Genomic DNA, 23228 nt, shown 5'->3' on the forward strand with positions numbered 1-23228 from the left:
CGCCTGCTCCGCTACACAGCGCTGCTCCGGGCCCGTGGAGCACAAACCCACCATTTGTTAGCCCTCCCCGGCTGCTTCGGGACTGATGAACTAACCAGAGTAAGAAAGCATCCTTTTTCCTGGTTTCCAAGCTGGGTTAGTGTGCGCAAGGCAGTCAGACATCAATACCTAGGCTATAATTAATGTCTCCCACTCATCAACGTGTGATATAATTCCAAAGGTCTTCAAAGGGGAAGTTTTAGTGCAAACAGATGCTTGTTGAGGTGTCTTGTGGGCTTAGAGACACAATGGAATTGCAACCACATATATATACATGTATATTATACATTATGTATAATTATACATGTATATATATATATATATACACAGTACATAATTCAGGCCATATTTTAAGCTCCTGCAATGTTCCAGTAAGAGAGGGCACCAGATGAAAGCGAGCCAATGACAGCACAGGGAGCAGCACAGGGAGCGGCCCAGGGCTGACGGCGTCCTAAAGCACCACCTTCCCTGCGCCTGCAGCGACGAGCCTGCGGGGCGCGAGCCAACATAAATCGCATGGCTTTGGGGCGCAGGGGATCCAAAAATAACAGCTCAAGGAAAACGTATTAAGTGCTTGACCCTATTAAGCACTTTCATGGGCGACATTTGGGAGAAACCGACTGCTCAAATGGCATCTTGACCTGTTAATTAAATAATACATGTTCCCTTGAGACTAATGCCCTACCTACACTAATGAGGGACCTGAGCCATCAGTTGAAATTAATGTTGAAATGAATTTATTGACTGAAATAAAAATAGCACAGCAGTCCTGGGTTGATGGGGGCTTTTTTTCCCCCCAACAGTACCAGAGGAAAAAGTGGGGGGGTGGGGATTTGCGTGCACTTGCGAGCTCACTGCATTCTCTACTCCAGCAGTGGCCATCTGTCCCAGATAAAAACAGGGTGATTTGCCCAATGCACAATTACATGCACATCTATAAGACCACACTTTGGTTTTCAGTCCAAAACCAAGCGACATGCACGACCTAATTCTGTGCTCCAGATGTTGAGTTTACACTAGAGGCATCCAAAAATGTTTCTTACTAAACATAACAATCAAAAGCAATACAAAAAATGTTTTAATTAAGTTTAATTTAATTAAGTTTTATAAGGCTAAGCTGGTTTTAGTTAAGCATCAGTTTTTTAAGGCTAGGCTTACTTATGCTTTCTGCTCACAAATCTGACAGCCACAGGCTCTATTTGAGGTGAAAATGAATTTAAGACTCAAACAGAGTACAAAGGAGGACCCCTCTCCCCCAAGTTAAATTCACATTCTACTCCATGTCCAAATGTTTGCCTGCTGGAATTATGTCCCACGGCTGCGATGGCCAGACACTGATTGAAATAACAACTAACGGCCCAAAAGCTTTGTGATCCCGACTGATTTTGCATAGCAAACAAGAGTTGGGTGTATTTTGGTGAGGCTACAGGCCTCCAGAATCGGCTTTCCTCCTGCTCTGTTCCATGCTCCGGACTTCACGCGGTCGGTGATGAGTCGTGTGGCCTTCAGCGGGAACACCCCAATAAAACGGACGTTAATTCGCGGAGGCGGCTTCCGGGCCGTGTCCCCCGGGGACCCGTCAGCGCGTAACGATCACACCGAGGGCAACCGTGTATTTCAGGAACGGAGAAAGTGAGAAAGGTCGAGAGAGGTGCGAATCTTTGCTTTTTTTTTTTTTGGTCGTGACATTTACCTTCTGGCCTGGGTAATATGTACACCACCTACGTGGCTTTTTTTTCTTCTTTTTTGCTGTTTTTTTCCATTAAATCTTTTTCTCTTTCTTTTTTTTTTTTTTAATCTCGCTTCACCAAGACAGCTGAACAGCTAAACATAGAAAAAGCAGTGGGATGCAGCCACAAGCAAGTTAAGTGGACTGTTCCTGTCAGAAAATTCATTTAAAAAAGCATGAAGAAGTGGCGTCATTAATCTGAGTGTTACTGTGCGTGCCTTCCAGAACAGAGGCGAATAAAGAACCTGCGGGCTCCATTTTAGGTGAACTTTAAGCATGGTTGTTGTTGGGCGGGGGGGACTGGGGCAGACGTGGTATTACAGAAGCAGATAGAACTTCCCCAGAGCGTAAAGGCTGTGGGACATCAGGCTGGCTCTGGGTGGGTTTGGGTTGGGCCCAGAGAGGGGGGCAGACCAGAAGCATTAGGTGATTGGAAACATCGCAGGAATCCAAGTCGCCTGGCACTGAGAGGGAACAAAAGCGTGGTTCTAAGAGCACGCTGGCCGAATAAGCAAGGCTAACATGCCAAACCTTTCAAACAGCAAGTGGGCCTTCACACTTTATCCCACCCAGAATCTGACAGCATTTCAGAACTAAGGGCATCGTGCAGGGCCAAAAGCCACAGTCACACCTCTCAGGTGGCAACCAAAATTATTACAGATTTATTTCTGTGAGCAGAATGAGTCACATTGTAGATTTAATGTGTGCAACATGTACGTGTAAAAAGGGAATATTAAATTGCTTGCAAAACAGTAAAATGTTATAAACATCCTGAAATGTACTGTTGCACGTGGACACGCACACGCAGACACATCCTGATCAACTAACCAAAATTTCTTCACAAATGTAACCTTCATTTGCTGAGTAAATATTACACGGGGAGCATGGAGAGACCTTTGGTTCTATGGTAATGACGGTGGCTGTGAAGTGCAAGGCGGTGACGTGTGAGGCTTGTGAATGTGAGCACTTCTCAGTCATCTCTCAGGTCCCCGCGTCAGACACTGAACGCGTTCCTTCGGGCAGCCGACGGCGCCCCCTGGCTCTCCCCAGGTGCGCGCGGTCCCGGCTTCTCGTCCGCGGGGCGGCGCAGGGTGACAGCATCGCTCATCCGCACGGCGCGCCGCGCTCCAGCCCACCGTGCTCCCCATGCCTGCGGAGAGCTTCCCCGCCCTGCCCTGCCGTTTCACACTGCCTCCCCGGGGCACGCGTCCCTCACCGCTAGACTGAGGGCGGAAACAGGCTCTTTACCGTTTCTCTTTGGCAGCACTCTGTTTCTGCATCATTCTCTATCACAGCCTGCGCCTTCGAAGTTCTTGCACGACATACACCGTGTTCTTTAAAACATTTTCCTATCTGGCCGAACTCTGCAAAATGATTGGGCGCTGCCCGGTGGCGTTGGCTAAATTCCTAAGCCGGCTGTTTCGATCAGGCCACCTACGCCAAACCTCGGTTTAAATGGCTGAATCATTCCAAACTAACGAATCCGCTCTGTCTCAGCCGATGAGTGCCATGCAGCGCCGTCACCACACTCAGACAAACGAAGCGCTGGGAAAGGGAAGTTACAGCTGACGATGAGGCTACAGACTTGCAGTCTGACTGCTTACGGCCAGAATCATCCGGCGTTGTGTTTGCAGTCGTGTTACGTTTGCGTTGGCTTGAATTAAAACCTCCAGTTTGGACCCCGCCTAAACAAGAACCGTGGATTTACTGGCACAGCACGGCCCTGGAAGTGTGCCCATCCTAGCGAGGCTGGGCTCTATTAGCTATCTGCTTCCCGCTGCCGGGCCTCATTCTTGCCCAAGCTCTCAGCTGTACGTGAGTGGTCATTATGGCCCTATAGGGCAGTGTTATTACAGTAAACGAACACTGAGACTAAAATTAAAACTAGCCGTGAAAAAAAAATTGATAAACTTTTGTAAATACGCCTGTCCAAGAAGCGTAAACTAAGCTGAAGTCTCAATCCATGCCTCTGAAACTAAGTAAAATAAAGTTTTGGTTTTAGGTTTTTATATAGAAGATAAAAGGCGAGTGGCTTAATGTCCTTCCCATCCAACTTCTAGGAATTTTGCGGCCACCAGATGGCGATATTCTACCCTGTGAATTTCCACTCCAATCATAGAACTTACGAGTTTGACAAAACAGCGGTGAAACACTGAAAGCCATCATAAAGAGGCCTGTGCACTGAAGAGCTGTGTCAGGCCAAAGAGATTGAGCAGCCTGGGATTACTTTGAAAGCATTATTGACATTTAACCAAAACGTCTGATGGCATAATGAACTCACAGGTCATTAGAATCATGCTTTCTTGAGTCTCACTGTTTGTAGAATCAGGGAAAACAAAAACCAGCAGACTCATGGGGGAGGACCACAAGGACCATGAAAAGAGGTAGGTTTGTGCACTAACTTCTTACCTAGACTATAGGTTGTAAATGTGTTCTGGTAAAGGCAGGTCTGTGACTCACTTCTTGCCCAGGTAGGAAGGCTGTAAGTGTGTTCAGGTAAAGGCAGATCTGTGACTCACTTCCTGCCCAGGTAGGGAGGCTGTAAGTGTGTTCAGGTAAAGGCAGGTCTGTGACTCACTTCCTGCCCAGGTAGGGAGGCTGTAAGTGTGTTTAGGTAAAGGCAGGTCTGTGACTCACTTCTTGCCCAGGTAGAGAGGCTGTAAGAGTGTTGTGGTAAAGGTAGGTCTGTGACTCACTTCTTGCCCAGGCAGAGAGGCTGTAAGTGTGTTCAGTGTTCAGGTAAAGGCAGGTCTGTGAATCACCTCTTGCCCAGGTAGGGAGGCTGTAAGTGTGTTCAGTGTTCAGGTAAAGGCAGGTCTGTGACTCACTTCTTGCCCAGGTATGGAGGCTATAAGTGTGTTGTGGTAAAGGCAGGTCTGTGACTCACTTCTTGCCCAGGCAGAGAGGCTGTAAGTGTGTTTTGGTAAAGGCAGGTCTGTGACTCACTTCTTGCCCAGGTGCTTGGCCACATCGGAGCGGCGGAAGCCCTCCAGGTGGTAGAGGCGGCGGGCGAGGCGGCGGGCGGCCTCGTGGTCGCTCTTGCTGCCGTTGTGGATGGCGTCGGTGCTGTCCTTCAGCCTCTCCGTGCTGCCCATGTCCGAGTCCCAGTCCGACAGCACCTCCTTCAGCCCCGCATCACTGCGCAGGACAGACAGGACAGCGCGTCAGAGACAGCCAGCGCCGGGCCAGCCCACACACTCCCTCCGTTTACATGGAGCTCAGACACACTGTAGGCTCATACGCAACCCGTACACTCCCAGAAGAGCCGGCATTAACTAGAGCTGTAACCTCCTCAAAGGGGCCTCAGCTTTAAAGGCCTGTGCTCTGATGAGACAATAGCGGGGTTTCCATCCAACCGTTTTCATGTGAATCTTGAATACGCGCATAAGCAAACCTGAGTGGACACGCCTGAAATAAAAGTTAAAAATCACAATAAGTGTTTACATTTTGCCGAGGTGTACAAGCTGGCATATCAATAAAAAGAAGATGCAATTAAGGAAACGGAGTACTCAAATAAATGATGGCGTGACGGGGACCTAAATCACATGTGTCCGCTCCTGCAAGCCCAACAAATGTAATGAAATACACTTAATTACACAGTCCACAGCCTGTCACCAAGAGTACATGGTCTGTTTACACACGATAGCGTTGTGATTTCCTGAGAACCACAAATGGAAAAAAGCAGAGCAGAAAATTATGGGGGAAAAAGTCAAAATGTTTTACACAGTTGTGTGTGTGTGTGTGTATGTGTGCTCTTATAGTACCTATACACTGGAGGGAAATGTATCTCCTTTCACAAATTGTGTGTGCATGTGTTTGTGTATTTTACTTCAGTTGTATGTAATCAGTGTTCAGTGAATTCCTCTAAGCATCGGCTGTCAGCTGAAAGGCTGATGACAGATCTCTGATTGGCCAGCTACTTTTAGACATACATCTAAGGTTTGCAAATTATTTTAGTAAAAATTACGTCATCAGAACAATTTGCCTCCCTGCCTGCAACACCCCTAGCTGGCTACTTTTCTCACCTGGCTGGCTACTAAAAAATTTGAGGAACCCAGATTTGTGAATTTACACGTCTGTATATTAAGTTTCTTAGTAATTCTCACTGGCTCTTTAAATGCTGCATCCTTACTGTGTAATGCCGCCGCCGCCACCCCCCCCCCCCCCCCCTTCCCCAGAAGCAGTAAACAAAAAAATAATTTGAAGGAATGATTATTTATTTGCAAAGGAAATCAGCATGTCAAATACAGCAATAACACCGAGGAAACCAGCCTCTCCAAACGTCGACTCTTCCAGTTTTTCATTTCAAACGCTGACAAACGTTCCGGCGCGCCGCGTGAGAAGGCGAGCTCTCGACCGACCTCCGGCAGCACAAGCGCCCGTTTATTACCGCGGGGATCGTTGCCCCGCCCCCCTCCGCTCTGTGGCAGCTGCGGCGGCCCGCCCGCTGTCTGATTACAGCTGTGTTTGGCGGGCGCGGCCGGTGCGGGCGCGGCCCCGGGCGTTCCGACAGCCGGAGGCACCGCGAAAGGGCTCTCGGCGCTTCCCGTCCGCGCGCGGAGCAGGAGCCAGAGCCGCGCGGCGCAGTCACGGCGCAGTCGCTGTCCCGCGCGCACAGGGCACGGAGAAATGAAGCCGCTCCGGCTCAGATCAAAGCAGGTAATGAGAAACCACGGGATGGGGCGAGCGCCAGAAACGAAAAAGAAACGCCCCTGAGAACACGCTTCCGCCAGAAAAAGCCAAACATTCATTTGACGAGTCTTTCATAAAGGGAGAAAAAAATTCTGCCTTTATTTCCCGTTACTTGGTTGGTGGACTAAAAAGAAACGGTTATGTGCTGAAAATCTTTACGAACACCTTAATCTCTGCATTAATTAAGCAAGTTACTGGGCACTCCTGAATAAGTAGCTGACCGGTTGATTAACCACCTCAGGCAACGACACCCCTTTTCGCAGTGCTCCACGGCACTCAGGCCAGGCCTCTGCTTCCACACTGCGGACCTCAGTTTGGAGGAGACTGAGGATCGCCACTCGTTCGGTCGAACGGCCAGACGCTCGCACGGATAACAGCGCAAGGAACACGCAGCCGAACAACAGGCCTGTTATTACTCCCACGGGCCCGGCGAACGGGAGGGCGAGGAGGAGTGATCATCCCGGGAAAGAGGGTGCGGAGGAACATCTCCACCCATTCCTGCGCTCCCGTCTGGCACAGATGCCCAATTATGAGAAACTCAAATAATTTATGTGCGTTTGTGCAGACCTTCCCCCTGCATGAGCTCAGACTCATTAACAACAATGACACAAACGGAGCAATTCTCACGTTCCACAAAATGAACACACGCGCGTCTGCCAATGAGTGACAGAGGTTCATTTAACATCGCTGACATTAGGCCACCATTAGCATCCGGTGGCAACTTCCATTAATCTGCAGCTAGTTAGCCTCGACATGCGAGACAAAAAAAACTGCTGCCGTTCGCCGTGCTGTTTGCACAGGTGTTTACTGCCCATTTGCTAATCAAGCATTAACCTCGTCTGTAACCCTGAGGACAGCCATTTACGATGTTACAACGCTTCCGGCTATTCACTAGAGCACACAGCAGAAAACAACTGCAGCAGTCTCCGTGCTTTCCCACCGGAAATAAAACAGAAGCAAACCAAATCGTGTCATATAATGAAGAGTAAAATAGCAGCATCGTTTCTGAATGAGACAATGACAACATATCTATGCATGAAATTACGTTGCCCAAGGCTTTTACAAACAACGCTCACTAAACAGCTTTAGAAAGGAATTAAAAGAATTGCTGATTATGGAAATGCAAAACACATTTCCCAAATCCAAAAGACAGACATCTTTAGTTGACTAAAGTTTCAAAGCATTTGGCAATAAGAACTAAGATTACCCTACAGTGCCACCTGTTGGATGTCAAAGGAAACAACAGGAAGATTTCCCAAGCGCCAACATTCCGCTGATCTGCTACTGATGCTCTATTCAGTGGGTTATACGGTGAGACAACATGCTTCACCATCTTGCTGTAATACTGAAACTCCAGGGGAAAACATGGGCACTGCATCTTTTTCTGCAAAATGAACAACATATATTGGAATCCTAACAAGAGCAAAGGTATACAGCCAATACCTACATGTGGATAAGATTCACAGTTTCACAAACCCAAACCACTGTTAGCAGTTTGCACCTGGCCTAGTCTACACGAGATGTATACTGTGGAAACACATGAATTCTAAACTTTAACTTGGGATAAGCCTTCTCTGTTTACTGCTCTATTCTAAACACAAGAGGGCCAGCCCAGGACTGTGACGCCTGAGACCTGTCCAAACAGAGGGTGAGATCAGAACTGGCTGGCTGATGTGCAGTTCACAGAGGAGAGAGAGAGACACGCCTCATTTTGCTTGGGAAAGTTTGCTAGTGCTTAGAAAAAGCGTTAATTTAAGCAGAAACCAATTCACAGCAACACAGTAGAAAAACCAATGACTAGGCAATATAGTGACAAAAAGCCAGTCTCCCACCACAACACACACACACACACAATATTCACCTACAGGCTGGAAAGACAATCATTTAAACTGGTTGGTTCACATGATGCTAAATTAAAGTTTTGGCTTGAGTTTACTACCCCTGCCTATGCTAAATCTAGAACTACTTCCCCTAACATATTTGCTTCTTAAAACATTACTATATGTTTTATACCCACAATAGCATTTACCTTTAACTGCAGCCAAGAGCATGTGCTAAATGGCTAAATGAAAAAATGTCAGAAACCATGAACAAACAGTCTCTGAATACTGGGAAGAACATCACAGAACACATTTCCTGGGCATCCTCTTCAGGAATGTTTAAATTACAAATTCATTATTTAGCCTATGATTTAAAAGTTGATTTGGCATACAAAAGAACAACCAAGCTGTGTTACAATCTGAATGAACAGCTACTCTAGGCTTAATCTTTTAGAAAACGGAACATCTTGTACTGTGCACTGAAATAAACACGTTCATTTAAAGCAGGCTTACTGCTCATTAATGATCTTGCGATAGATCAGAAATAACAACGTGAGCAAACCTGTTCCTCCTTTGTTGATCACAGGTGGCTAAAAATGAAGGACAGCACACGAAAGGGGGAATTTCATCTTTATTCCCAGCAGAGGGCACCGTTTAGAGAGCACTATCGATTTCAGACATCTGCTTTGCAGGACGGCAAAAGCGTGTTTATCCTGTCTGCATGCAGAAATGCATTCTAACCATAATACTGGAAAAATGTACGAGTCTCCAACCTTCAAAAGCCCTTTGTCTCAAGTAACTAAGACACATTCAGAATGACCACAATTATGACAACGTTCCTCTGCAGCTCACAATAAACAGCTCAAAGAAATGAGAGCCTTCGGGGGCCGTGCTACAGCACTCGGCTCTCGGTACTTGATTATTGTAAATTGGCCATTATAATTTGGACTAATATATCTTCACCAAGACCCCAATTAGATGTGAACACAGCAGCCTCCCACTTGGATAGGTCTCCTCAGCCAGTTTGGGGCCCTCGGGCAACAGCGATTCGGTGGAGCCACCGCGCTCGGCGATGACTCATCGCACACTGAACCCTGTCACGGCGCTGGTGCATATTCATGCATATTAACCCGTGCAAACGGGGAACACAGCAAAAATAAATATATTTTATAATATATTTTGAGTCCGAGTCGTGACTCACACCTTGATGATGCTCCGGAAGTCTGTTTGAAAGGCCACTGGCCGCAGAAGTCAAGCAGCAAATTCCCCCCAAAAACACAAACAGAGACGAGCCCGGACGAGGTCTTGTGCAAAGACAAAGATCATTTTTCTGCAAATCCTGCAGTTCTGCTAGTGAGGCCTCTTCTCAACATTAGTAATGCTGCTCCATCCCAAAGTGACCTTCACTGCTTCACTTATGCTTCAGACGTGCTTGAAGGGCTTTGCATTCTGCTCCGATGGCTGTTCTGCACCCCTTGACCTGCGGTGGATATTTCCTGCACTACCCTCAGCTTCTGAGATAATTGTATTGTACTGCTGCAAGGCCACCCCAAACTGATCCTGATACTTCACACCTTCCATCTTGTGCTACATAAATGTCTGAGACAGCTAAGGGGTACAGTGGGAAGGCGGGCAAAGCTGGGAAAGGTAATATTTAAGCAGAAATCCAGCTATGCGTGTCCTTTTCTCAATTCATCATTTATTTTCAATTTGTTCATTAATTATTAATCAACTCATCTGTTTGCAAAGTGACTCACTCTCTCCGTGACGAAGTTACCAGCCATTCAGAAAAAGGAAAGCTAGGTGAAATTTAGCATTGGTTGCATGAGATGCAGCAGTACTCGCAGTATCGGGCATGCTAAGGATTTACGCGGGCATTGAGTAGTCTGAGCAGACTGTGCCAATGGCCGGGTGATTTGTGCCCCCAGCACAGTGTAAAGTATAGACAATTAAGCTACCAATCAATAAAGTGCAAATGCCTTGTTTTATTGGTTTAACTTTAAACCCCTGAATAGTGCTTCTTACTTAGGTTTCATTAAGATAATTGGCATTGAATTGAATTATATGCGACAGGCACTACCTGCTTTCCATTCGAAATGCCAAAATTAAGAGGAAATTCCAATAAAATTCCAAACCGAGGCATGTACTGTATGCCTCGTGAAAAAAATCATTCTCAGCTTGAGGGCTAACCAATAGGGTAGCAAAGATTATATACACACACACACACACACACACATATTAAAGACATACTATGCAGAATTTTAAGCCAGTGCCGTGGTCTTGTGTTTAGAATCAAAGAAGTCTCCTCCTCCATCTTCAACCCTGCCCACCAACCGAGAGTAGCCCACCTAACCTAGCTAGCTGCACAGCTAGAGGAAACGTTACTCACAGGTCCAACAGAAAACAAGCCAACTCCACATCGCTTGTCATCCCTTGACAAACTTCAGCCAATGCCACAAAGGAAATGCAATTACAAGGTGAACTAGAGTTTTTGAACAAGCCCTGTCAACTTGTCTTTTCGCTTTGTTGTATCTGGGCTTGCCCTACTGTTCTCCGGTGGCGCATCTTGTTGGGCCTGTAACTGGCTATAGTGTGACTGAGGTAGGGAGGGCTCCCATTGGCAGGATTACCCCAACCTCAGCATACAGCTTCACCTCCTCCCTGTCAGCAGGCCAGTTCTCCGAAGTGGTGACACCAGCATCTCTGCCCTCCCAAACGGACAAAAGATGCTGCGGTGTTGGGACGGGTCTGATCCTGTAACGAGGCACTGCACCTGGAGGGCTGCGAACGAGAGGGAGAGGCGTCCACAGCCTCCCCACATTGGGAAAGGACAAATGTACCATGCGCTCTCCTATCACCGTTAACCAATTTTTTAATATATATCAGCAGTAAAAATGTGTTCATTTATGAAAGTTACACTGGCCTTTACCATAACAGAAAGATTATTTTATTATTATAAGGTGATGCAGCATTAAATGACACAAATTTATTCTTGTATGACAGTATGCAGACAATTAGAACAGGAGCATAATATTTTCAGTTTTTTAATCTGCCAGTGAAACTGGAAAAGTTGTGGCCCTTCAGACCACTTTGTGAACGATTTATACAGTTTTGCATGCCAGTGTAGGCTAGTAGTAAATTTAATTTTACATGTAGACTACATTAATAAATAATGAGTAGATTTTAACGCGCAATAGTTGAGCAGTGTTTTCTGTAATCTTGGTCATTATGGGAAGTGGTTTTAAAAAAAAAAAGAAATTACAGAAGACAGACAAATACAAAAACAGCTTGATACAGAAAATGGGGGCGGGAAAGACCCAATGCCACCTGTACCCAGAGAGAGATACTCAGCAGATGCTCTGTATACTCAGCATCCCTGAACAGAACATTAAGCTCCCATAGCAGTTGAAGAATTCAACCTTTCCAGACATTGTACAGTTCAACAACGACAGGCAGAATTTTCCACTGTCAAGTGTAGCCTACAGATTCTCATGTCTTGTTACAAAAGGAAATCGCTGCAGTGAGTCACCACAGCCCATGGTCAGGGTTTGGAGAACCTTAGTCCAGCAGCCTCTATATTCTCCTCTGTCTGAACAGCAGGTTGATATCTTTCACTGTATTTACACGTTTGAACTATCAATGCAGCTTTCATAAATGAATGAACACATTTTTAATGCACCAGCTTTTCCTTTCTTCTTTTTCTATACTTCTGTATTGTCTGCACTGCTGCTACAGAAAAAAAAATATTTGAAATTATATCATACACTATAAACAGTTCCGTTTGTCAGACAGCTTATGAAAATATTGGAATTTTTTTTTTTTTTTAGCAAGCATAATTTTATTCAGAGCAATTCTCTGAGCAGTGCTTCAAGTAATATCACCAGTGAGTAGAGCCAAGAAGCCTAAAACCTCGGTTCAAATTACACACTTTGCATGTTTATTTTCGAAAAGGAAAATAAATTAAAACCCAAAGGGACTGCAGGGAGTGTCTTCCTCCAACCCCTATCTGGAATGAAAGCTATGCCACTGACCAGCCTGAAACCACTGCACAACTCAACTTCTACACGAGAATTCCCAAAGCACTACTGCTGCTTTCCCACAAGTCTATGCTCCAGGACAACCGACGACACTTAAACCACAAGTGCGCCTAATAAATGAATGGACAAAACAAATGTTCTGCATTAGGCCTATACTGCAAACAGTTCACGTTACATGAAAACCTAAAGTCTGAAGATCACTGCATTGTTGTGACCAGTGTACACCATATTAAGACAATACATGGCATTTATTGTTAAATCATCAATAGCGATGGACTAACTGGTTGCCCCTTTGTCGTAAGAGAATAATCAAACCTGTTAGAGACGCAAGAATGGGAGAAAATAAAATATTATCATCCGTTTAAATATTAGAAATGGTTTGTCACACAGTTCTGAAAACCCAAGTGCTTGCATGTTAAAGACTTTCTCACTACGTCTTTCGTTCAGTACATAAATAAATTGAGGAAGACGACCGAAACGATTCTGTGAATGGCCGTTTAATTTGTTCAAGTTATTGTTAAGTCTCGCAGCTATGATGAACGCAGACAGCTGGTTTTCATACGCATCACGTGCTATACATTTATTAACAGATTGCTTTTCTGAATCCAGTCTATTGCAGTAAGAGTTTTTTAAAATGTTCTAGTTCTGCCGCACAGCAAACTTCAGAGCTAACAGTTACTGACACCACCGAAACGACGCATACTAAACGTCAACATTTATTTGGCCACAAATACCAAGTATTGCTGCCATTTTTTCAACGAAAGGTATAAAAAGGGACTACGCATCAGACGTATAGCGAAGTTGCCACTGAACTGACTCGTCTGTTAATCCTGAACTTCTTAACTGTTCTTTCACGGTCAGAAACTTGAGAAAAGAAAAGAATACGGCAGTGCACAGACGTGTAACGGAGCAGATGGCCCGCCCTCTAAAAAGAATCTCACCAGCAGTTAATCTGCGAAATATATGCATTTATCTATTTAAATAAAACGGAAAACAAATACATCTAGCAAATAATGCTAGCCATAAGCTAGCCACACGAATCAGCGCTACTCGTCTGCTCTAAAATACTACCTAAGATAGTATAACAATGGACAACTTCCATAATGCAAAATTATTTACCTGTAGTCGCTTCACAGAAAACCGGCGTTAAGTACACAAAAGCGCATCATAGCCGTTCAGTTTTTGTTCCAGCGTTTCAAAAAAAAAACACAAATCCGTACTTTGGATTGCATTCAAATCCAATTTTAAGTGCAATGTGCACTAACTAATGAAACGTCAAGAGAAAGATAAACACCACTCCTCCACATTCTGCTCAACGAAGGGCAAAAAAAGCATATGAAAGAAAGTTTTGCCTCGGTGATTCCCAGCTCATCTCTCATGCTAAAATGTGGAGGCATTTCCCACAAACCATTGCATCCAGCCTGAGAAGTAGCCGAGGAAGAGAGCTCCCTCGAAACATCAAAGAGGAAACTTTTCACATCCTGCCTCCCACCCGTACCTCGCCACATAACTTCCCCTTTCGTGCAGCAGGCTAAAATAGCACTGTGCCGTTTCGTGTACAGCCTTTGACTAAAAGTACCTAAATTGATCCATTTCGACTTTCGACTGAAAATATGTGGCAAACGCGGTAAGCGATGTACGATCAGCAAGTTTGGCTCGCAGTAGCCTATTGTATTTCCAGACCAGACGTGGTTTGACGTATGCTACTCCACACTGAATTGTGTGCCTGCTACACATAGAATCATTTCAGCCGAGACATTGCACTCTCCTGTTTTACAGTTACAAATCCCGAAAGAATGCACTGACGTTTCGATTTCTATGTATAATGTCGAATTGGAACGCAAGAAGAATACTGTATGCCAAAAAAAAAATAGCAAAATGAATAATTTTACGGAAAAACCTGCAGGTCTCAGAGTACACGCATACACATCTCTTCTTTGATATTGAGCCATGTGTGCGTTTAGAGGATGCAAATTCCAAGAAAGAGACTAGCCCTTTTTCACATTTAATGTCGAACATGAAGCTGGAGTCAGTTAATATCCATGCTTTACCAGACTTTACCATTATGCTAAAAAGGAAACGAGTACAATTCTGAGTATTACTTCCCCCACGTGCCAATGGCAGCACATAAAAATAAAAATTAAAAAAATCCCTAAAAATGACATTTTAAAAATCCCTGTCGTGACAGGGATGGAGGCAGATCAAGAGGGAATAGGGCCCTAGCTCTCTGTTGCAGTCATCTCTCCTACTGCCATTATTTTCTAGTCTGTCATCAACACGTTAACAGTAAAGTTAAGCAAGAGCTCTCTGCTGCGGCGGATAGATGGGCAGCATTTTTGTTTGATTTGATTGCAATGGAAGCTAAGAAGAAGCGAAGTGTTCAGCTGGTCCTGTCATAAGCCAATATACATGGCAAAAACTCTGAAATGGAAACAAAAGATAACACAGACACATCCAATAGCTTATGCAGGTGGAGGACAGAAAAACCATGTGGAAAAATTTTAACAGAGTAAATCAATGATTTACTGCTCCCCATAACAAATGAAGCAATGCTTCCAACCACACTGTCTCTTCATCAGGACTTCACTATCACTTGATCTCAATTAAGGCCCAGTGCAGGTCAAAACTGTGCATGCAGTTTTTGATGATTTATAATTGATTTAGTAATTGTGGCATACTGATCCTGTTGCCTCTATGACACACCGTGTCTTATCTGAATGCTGTGACACCTTCCACTATCCTGACCTACCTTTACAGAAATGTTTACTGTAATATACTCAAAATAAGGCATATGGAAAAAACAAAAATACATTTTCAGCACTGTAATGCATCCAAAAATATTGCCACCCAAATAAAAAAGGCTGTATAAATTAAACTCAGCCAGTGAGTTACATTTTATGCTCAAAAACAGAATTCAACTGGCTATAGCATGACACATCTTAAACTAAGATAAAGGAGTTCCTCGCTCCCTGCAATGCCATAAAAAAAACTTCTGACCAAAAGTATAACTCAACAAACCAAGTTTCCAAAAGCAACTCAAAACGCTTTGAATACATCCAAAGGGAATCAGATTTCATAGGACCTTTACAACCTCGGAAATTACAGCCTTAACAAGCAGCAGACAGGCACTGCAGGGATAGCCATTTGTCTCCATGTTGTTAGCTATTCTCAAAGATGCAGTCAAGACATTTTCTTCTGTTTTTGTACTTGCCTCTGTATTTAGTTTTCTGGCTCATTTGGTGTGAAATGAGATGGTGAACAGTCTAAATTTTTATGGATACTGTCTAAATCGCATGCTTAAGAGAACACAAAACATATTAACAACCTTATAAATGACTCAAGATACAGTTACATTTTTGCCTGTAGGGTTGCCCGGCGTAACCATCTCCAAACGGTAGGTGAAACCAGTTAAAATAAGATGTTGTGTGAGGCAAAGTCTCTCTTATAGTGCAACCCAAATATTTAATGACAAAATGTGTAATGCAAGAGTGCTGCAGGCTAGAGGCCACACATGCTCCAACAACCTGAACAAAGCCCAGACTGGTCAAACAATGAGAAGCTGCATAACTGCACAAAGCTGGAGCTTATATTCCCTTCAGTGAGCATACATGCATGAGCCATCCCCCATCCCTCCCCCCCGACACACATGACCACAGACAGACCACATCTGGACTGAGGGGCATTCCTGCAGACCGGGAGGGTGTGTCCAAACAGCTGCGCAAATACTTCCCAGCACTGATTCACTGTGGTGCCCTGACCTTACCATCAGGACGAGTTAGACGGGCCTCATCCAGTAAGACTGAGAGCCGTCCCTCGGAGACTGACGGTGCTGAGGTTTTTAGAGCAAAGGCCGAGGGAGAATTACGGAGTCCGACTGTTTCTAGATAATTCTGGAGTCTTTTCCGAGAATTCAGAGAATCTGTTTTTCTGAATAATTCTGGGGTCTGTTCGCTGGAGAATTCTAGAGAATGAATGTCTGCAGCAGAGTTTAGGGTACCTCTAATTCAGATTTTTCAGGGTTCTCACCATTCGTCTCATACTGAGGACCAGATGCACCGTAGTTTAGGGTTAAAATCTCATTCTCAGAAACATTCTGAAATTGGCCTTTTTGAAGAGATTTAGGTTAAGTGTTCACTGTAAGATGCGCGGTTTCCCCACCTCCGGCAAACTCACCGTTACACGTCTGTACAGAGCAACGGTGAGGGGCTGTCACTTTGAAAAAGGAACCCTTGTTAATATTGCATTCAAATGGACTCACAGCGATGAAATTATTTTTTTTGTTCTTCACTGACTTCCAGCTGTGCAACCCCCAAAGGCACTTATGTCTGAGCTCCGGACATTAAATACTCTTCAATCATGCCATCCTAATGGTAAGACTGGGGAGATCACAGTACTGTCCATTAACTACGTATGAGTTTCATTCAACCTTCACTCCAAATTCATTCACTGATCTAAACAATTTATTGAGAAAATCATTTGTCTAACTTTCTTTGAGACACCAACCCATTTGACCATTACGCGGAGAGTACTTCATTTTATAGATGAGAAAATAAATCTTTACAACACACAATATAAGAGTGTTACCTTTGTTAGGAAAAGGAACGCAGTGTTCTTAAAAGGAGCTGGGTACGTATTGTTTAAGATTCCCCGTACGAATACAACTGTGTGTGGGCCGTAAAAAAATATATCCAGATCTGTCTGCAAACACATCACAATTGACTTATTCAGTAACTAAATGTGTAATGCATTCAACTGAAGGTAATACAATACCTTCAAGAATGTACTCACCTATATAGAAAATACCAGGCATTCCACTGATAATATAAATATTAATAATGGTCACCTACGTCCGGTGAGATTTTCGCTCTGCATTTAGACCATTTCCTCTAAATATCAAAAAAGAACTGTGAGAGGAAGTTACTGAAATCAGGAAGCAATTCTCTCTGTGACTCACAGGCCACAACCCCAACACCCTTTCACTTCCACGATATATACTATATACCAGAGACAGAATTCAATGTAAGTACAAACAAAAGGACCAAAATGAGTTGCTGAGGTCATAAGCAGTAACACAGATGAATGCAGAGTGTGAAAAGGACAGCTGCCAACAAAATTCAAACAGGGACAATGAAGAAACGTGTGTGAAAACACTCAGGTTTCATATGCCCCGTACGCACGCACACACGCACACACACACACACACACACACACAATAGCAAGCCCCCATCCCCAGTACTGCTTGAAGACAACTCAATGAATGCCATTAAAAAACCATTTATTATTATTATTATTATTTATTTATTTATTATTATTATTATTATTATTATTTTTAAACAAATTATAAGCTTTATTGTTGGTTAGAGAAAATAAATAGAAACTGGCTGAGAACAATTATTATTTTAAAGGTTAAATTTCACATCCATACTGTATGCTAGTTCAACATATACCCTTTTCTACGAAGACTGATTCCAGATGTATGTAGACATGACTATATGCTGATTCTGTTCCCAAGTACACACAGCCATATTCCCATCCTCCTTATGCAATTGAACCAATCTTTTTAAAAATTATTTCATAATATATAATACGACTGCCCAAATAGAATTGCAAGAGCCCGAGGCAGGTTTCAACACCCCCCCCCCCCCCCCCAGGAAGGAAGGGGCGAGTTCACACATCACAGGCAATACTGCGAGAATGGCAGGTCCACAAGGAGCACTCAAGAGAAAATCACTTCACTTCAAGGCTGTGCTTATCCGCTCAGCAGCCCAACAACAGCCACCATGCTGGACCCGCAAATCATGTGTGTCAAGAAAAATACAACACTTCAAACTCCTGTGAACGTCTTCGTGTCTGAGCGATGGCACTTTGTAAACACTGTTGCAAACCCTGGCTTCAATCTTTAGCTGAAATACGCATGATATTCTAGAATTATTATATTAATTACTGCATATGGTGTATGGGCTTCATTGATAGAATTTTCACCACTACACATTAAATTCCCAGAAATACACCCCCTGGCTACTGTGTATTAAAACACGTCAACAGCATATATTGGCCTAACCGACAAGATGTTGCGATATCATCAGGATTTATAAAATAATAGAATACAGACATCTTTTTTCATGCGTCTGTCCGACTGTTTGCGTGTGGGTGCGTATGCTCATGCCACATCCACCAAGAATCATTTCTTCCCACAACGTCTGTCCAGAAAACAGAAAGGCATCATGGGAAGGGTCTCTAACAGCTGCACCCTGCGGCGCAGGAAACAGCACACACGACCTGACCACCAGATGAACCTCCGCTGTCTGATATCCCATTATACAGCACACCACCAACAGCCATCAGGAAGCTCACAGGAATATGCACCACCAGCGCATTAAGACAAGCACTCCTCCTCTGCTCTTATAGACAGGCACTCCTCCTCTGCTCATATAGACAGGCACTCCTCCTCTGCTCTTATAGACAGGCACTCCTCCTCTGCTCATATAGACAGGCACTCCTCCTCTGCTCTTATAGACAGGCACTCCTCCTCTGCTCTTATAGACAGGCACTCCTCCTCTGCTCTTATAGACAGGCACTCCTCCTCTGCTCTTATAGACAGGCACTCCTCCTCTGCTCTTATAGACAGGCACTCCTCCTCTGCTCTTATAGACAGGCACTCCTCCTCTGCTCTATAGACAGGCACTCCTCCTCTGCTCATATAGACAGGCACTCCTCCTCTGCTCTTATAGACAGGCACTCCTCCTCTGCTCTTATAGACAGGCACTCCTCCTCTGCTCTTATAGACAGGCACTCCTCCTCTGCTCTTATAGACAGGCACTCCTCCTCTGCTCTTATAGACAGGCATCCTCCTCTGCTCTTATAGACAGGCACTCCTCCTCTGCTCTTATAGACAGGCACTCCTCCTCTGCTCTTATAGACAGGCACTCCTCCTCTGCTCTTATAGACAGGCACTCCTCCTCTGCTCTTATAGACAGGCACTCCTCCTCTGCTCTTATAGACAGGCACTCCTCCTCTGCTCTTATAGACAGGCACTCCTCCTCTGCTCTTATAGACAGGCACTCCTCCTCTGCTCTTATAGACAGGCACTCCTCCTCTGCTCTTATAGACAGGCACTCCTCCTCTGCTCATATAGACAGGCACTCCTCCTCTGCTCTTATAGACAGGCACTCCTCCTCTGCTCTTATAGACAGGCACTCCTCCTCCTCTGCTCTTATAGACAGGCACTCCTCCTCTGCTCTTATAGACTACGGCACTGTTCCTCGTCTTTGATCAGATTCCTTGTCAAGCTGCGGCCTGAATTACGGACAGGGTCTGTGTCGTTCTTGTTCGAACTTCGCCTCCCAAGGCATTAGTCTGTTTTGTTCGAATCCTAAGATAGCCATGACAACGACAGAGCTTCCCTCGAGGGGAGGGTCAGGGATTACAGTCATGAGTCAGACCCACAGACCCGCCAGCTCCGCGGGAGGCAGAGGACAAACCAGCAGCATCGAGGATGGAAAGAGAGAGAAAAAGAGAGGGACAGTGAGGAAAGAGAGAAAGAGTGAGGCGAGGAGAAAGAGAGACAAGGAGAAAGAGAGAGACAAGGAGAAAGAGGACAAGACGTCCCCCCCCCATACCCGGAAGAGTAGAGCTGCTCACCACTGCCCTCTCTGGACTCCAATGGAGAGATAAAAAAAGATGTAAAGAGAAGGGAGGGGGGAGTAAGGGGTGTGACTCAGCACCCTTGTGACTCTGCTATACCACTGCAGAACAAAATCTGAGCAAGAGTAATTCTTTTTAAAGTCATTCATTTTCATGTATTTGTCTTTCTCTTTTCCTGCCGTTTATAGCCGCAGTACATGCAACGGTCAATGTACACGATGCCTGTCGGTGCAGATAGTGGAACAGACCCAAAATAGTCAGGACAGCAGAATCATTGGCTGTCTTCCAACACAGACAGCAGAACCACCCCTTCAGACTGCATCCTGGTTCCCCTCCCACCCTCACCCCAGGAACTCCCACCTTTGTACCAATTCAGGCTGTGGTATTTCATGGCTTCAAGCTATATTTCTACAGCATTTTTATGTTACTCGTCTTTGGGCTTGTGACGGATGTAGTCTGTATGCATTCTGAATGTGTGCTTTAGTTCTTGAGTGGCATAGTTAACTTGCATTAGTACTGAGCTTGCATCTTTACTTGCTGATCTGGGAATGCTGGCAGCCAGGTCTAACTCATATTAATCACGTGAATGCACTCGTGTTTCTCATATATAGTAAGTTGCTCTGGATAAGAGCATCTGCTAAATGAACGCAATGTCATGTAATGTAGCTTAAGTGCTAATAATAAAGCAGCATTTTATAGTTTGCAGCTGCAGCTTCAGGCTGACTTTTTTTTTGCTGAGTTAGAACAAAGCAGTCTGATGTGGAAACTACTGCGAGACAGTAACTTGTTTCCCAGGGGCTTCAGCTTCGATCTGTAGACCTGAGGCACTGTTGCTGACTTGTAGGTCCTCCTGGCCTAGGGAAATAAATATCCCCATGTCAAAGTAAAGAAATATCGTCAGTCTCAGAACTGAATCTTGGTGCACACCAGATTCTGAGCTGAACCGTGGTGATACGGCTTTTGATGTCATTCGCACATTGTGGTCTATAGATTCTCATGCTTCTTCGTAGAGAGGGTTTTAAATAGACCTCGCGTTGCACTACTTGGTCAGATTTTTCCACATAAAAAATATATGCAAAAGGACATCTGCAAGCATTCCCGTTTTGCCTCATGATGCCATCTGTGTTGGACTCCTGTTACGTGACTAACCATTTTGGGGGTCTTCTGTTTTCCGTTTGATGACCAGTCTTGTAGTGCCACCTGATAATCCACTCAGTTACTGCCATTTGACTGAATGCAGCTGCGGCTTTATCCTGACTCATTTCTCACAGACTGCTCATTACTGATGTCTCCTTTTAAAGAGACAGCACTGACACTTAAATACATAAACAAGAAACCAGAGACCGCAAGTGCTCAAATCACATGCGGTTGGAATTATGTAAATTAACATTTAGGTTACGATATACACTTTATGGCCAAAAGTATGTGGACGCATGACATCCAACATCTCATCCAAAATTATGAGCATTAATACTGAGTTTTATAACTTTGCTGCTATAACAACCTCCACTCTTCTGGGAAGGCTTTATACTAAATGTTGGAGCATTGCTGCAGGCATTTGCTTCCATTCAGCCAGAAGAGCATAAGTGAGGTTGGGCACTTATTGGGCGATTAGGCCTGGCTCGCAATTGACTTTCCAATTGATCCCAAAGGTGGGGTTGAGATCAGGGCTCTGTGCCGGCCAGCCAAGTTCTTCCACAATGTTCTTGACAAAACCGTTTCTATATGGACCTTGCGGTGTGCCTGGGGGCATTGCCATGCTGAAACAGGTGAGGGCCTTCCTCAAACTGTTGGGGAAGCACAGAATCCTCTAGAATGTAATTGTATGCCGTAGCATTAAGATTTGCCTTCACGGGAACTAAGGGGCCTAGCCCAAACCATGAAAAACAGCCCCAAACCAAGGGGTGCCCAGATACTACATGTATGACACTGGTAATACTTGAAAATAATATCACACAGATATGTTCTGAAACCACCACTTCAGCTGTGGTCACTGTAGCACCATTAAGAGCCAATAATGCAGGAAAATACAGTGTGCGTTGATACATTTTCTGCTTGTGCAAGAGGTAATCTTATCCGCCTGGCACGGACAAGCTGCTGAGTCACTGTACTGGCCGTGTCGCTAGCACCCAGGGTGAGGAAGTGACATCTCTCATGAGGAAAACCAGGAGCTCTGTGGGAGCTGCCACTCAACATCACGTCACATGACCATCCCCCTACCCCACAGGAAGCAAAGCAGCAGTGACACTCCCGGATGTATCTGAAACATGCCAGTGTCTCGTACCGGGGCTGAATCTGTCAGGCCCCTATGGCTGAACCTCCCTGACCCACGCTACTGAGTGGCACGAGCCTGCCTGGGTCTGACTCCATCCATGGGCGATATGATCAAGCTCGGCATGGTGGTAAATGAGAAAACAAAAACCAGGGATTTCAGAAGGGAGCGGAGCGGAGCCTCTGATATTAAAATGCTCCTTTATCTGCCCTCGTTATGGATACTTTCTTTTATTTCATTAATCATGCCACGTCTTCGTCAGTTCAGAAGGATTATGTCTCTTTATAAGCCCCGTGGATTTTCCTTTACCTCACCTGCTCATTCTGTTTGAATGCCATTTCAATTTTCATTTTTCTTATGCGAACATAAATAAATCACATCAATCATAAAGGCCTTTTGTTTTAGTCAGACTGGAGATATGTACATGACTGAAGGTTTTGAAACCTCTTCAGAACTTCTATTAAGCGAGATACATTTTACAGTAGCAGGTAAATTAATTTGCTGTTGTGGATTTCTGTTATTTGATTGTCATGTGTTTTTAAAATGTTTTGACTAGTAATAACAGCCATTTGAATTACTGTTATTTTCCCTGAAATACAACTGAAACGGATGTGTGATACATTGATTACACAGGTTTTTTTTGTCAGAGTTGTGCGACTGCAATTCAAAACCGAAATGGAATGTTACCGACTAAATATCACTAAACAACTTGTTTATATCATACAATTAGCCTGCTAGCAAGGGATAAACTAATACAAAAAGTGAAAGGATTGTATCTACATTTATAGCCCTGGGTCACAAATGTTTAATTAATATGGGCAGCAGTTTTGTCTTATACAAATAACAAAAATGAATAATTGATCACCATATCAACGGAAGGTGCGCTGAAGAGGGCTCTGTATTTGAACAGGGGAAAATTAAAATAGTTCTCTAGCACAACTCTGTCACAGATTTTCTGGAGGACCAGTGTTGTTGAGCAGGGTACTTCGCCTGAA

The 23228-nt window shown here is 44.5% G+C and overlaps 1 protein-coding gene across 4 annotated transcripts in view; it reads right to left on the reverse strand.

Annotated features, from left to right (window-relative positions):
• The window catches only part of psd3l (pleckstrin and Sec7 domain containing 3, like), a 151326-nt gene that overhangs the window by 74128 nt on the left and 53970 nt on the right, over positions 1-23228 (reverse strand). For 3 of the 4 annotated variants that reach the window (XM_064308527.1, XM_064308526.1, XM_064308528.1), the window contains one exon: positions 4715-4906. In XM_064308527.1, the coding sequence (XP_064164597.1) occupies positions 4715-4906 (192 nt within the window). Of the gene's footprint in view, positions 1-4714; positions 4907-13436; positions 13788-23228 lie in introns of those variants that run through there. The other variant, XM_064308529.1, reaches the window with a different exon arrangement.

The sequence above is a fragment of the Anguilla rostrata genome, chromosome 14 (genome assembly GCF_018555375.3).
Source record: "Anguilla rostrata isolate EN2019 chromosome 14, ASM1855537v3, whole genome shotgun sequence".
NCBI lineage: Eukaryota > Metazoa > Chordata > Actinopteri > Anguilliformes > Anguillidae > Anguilla > Anguilla rostrata.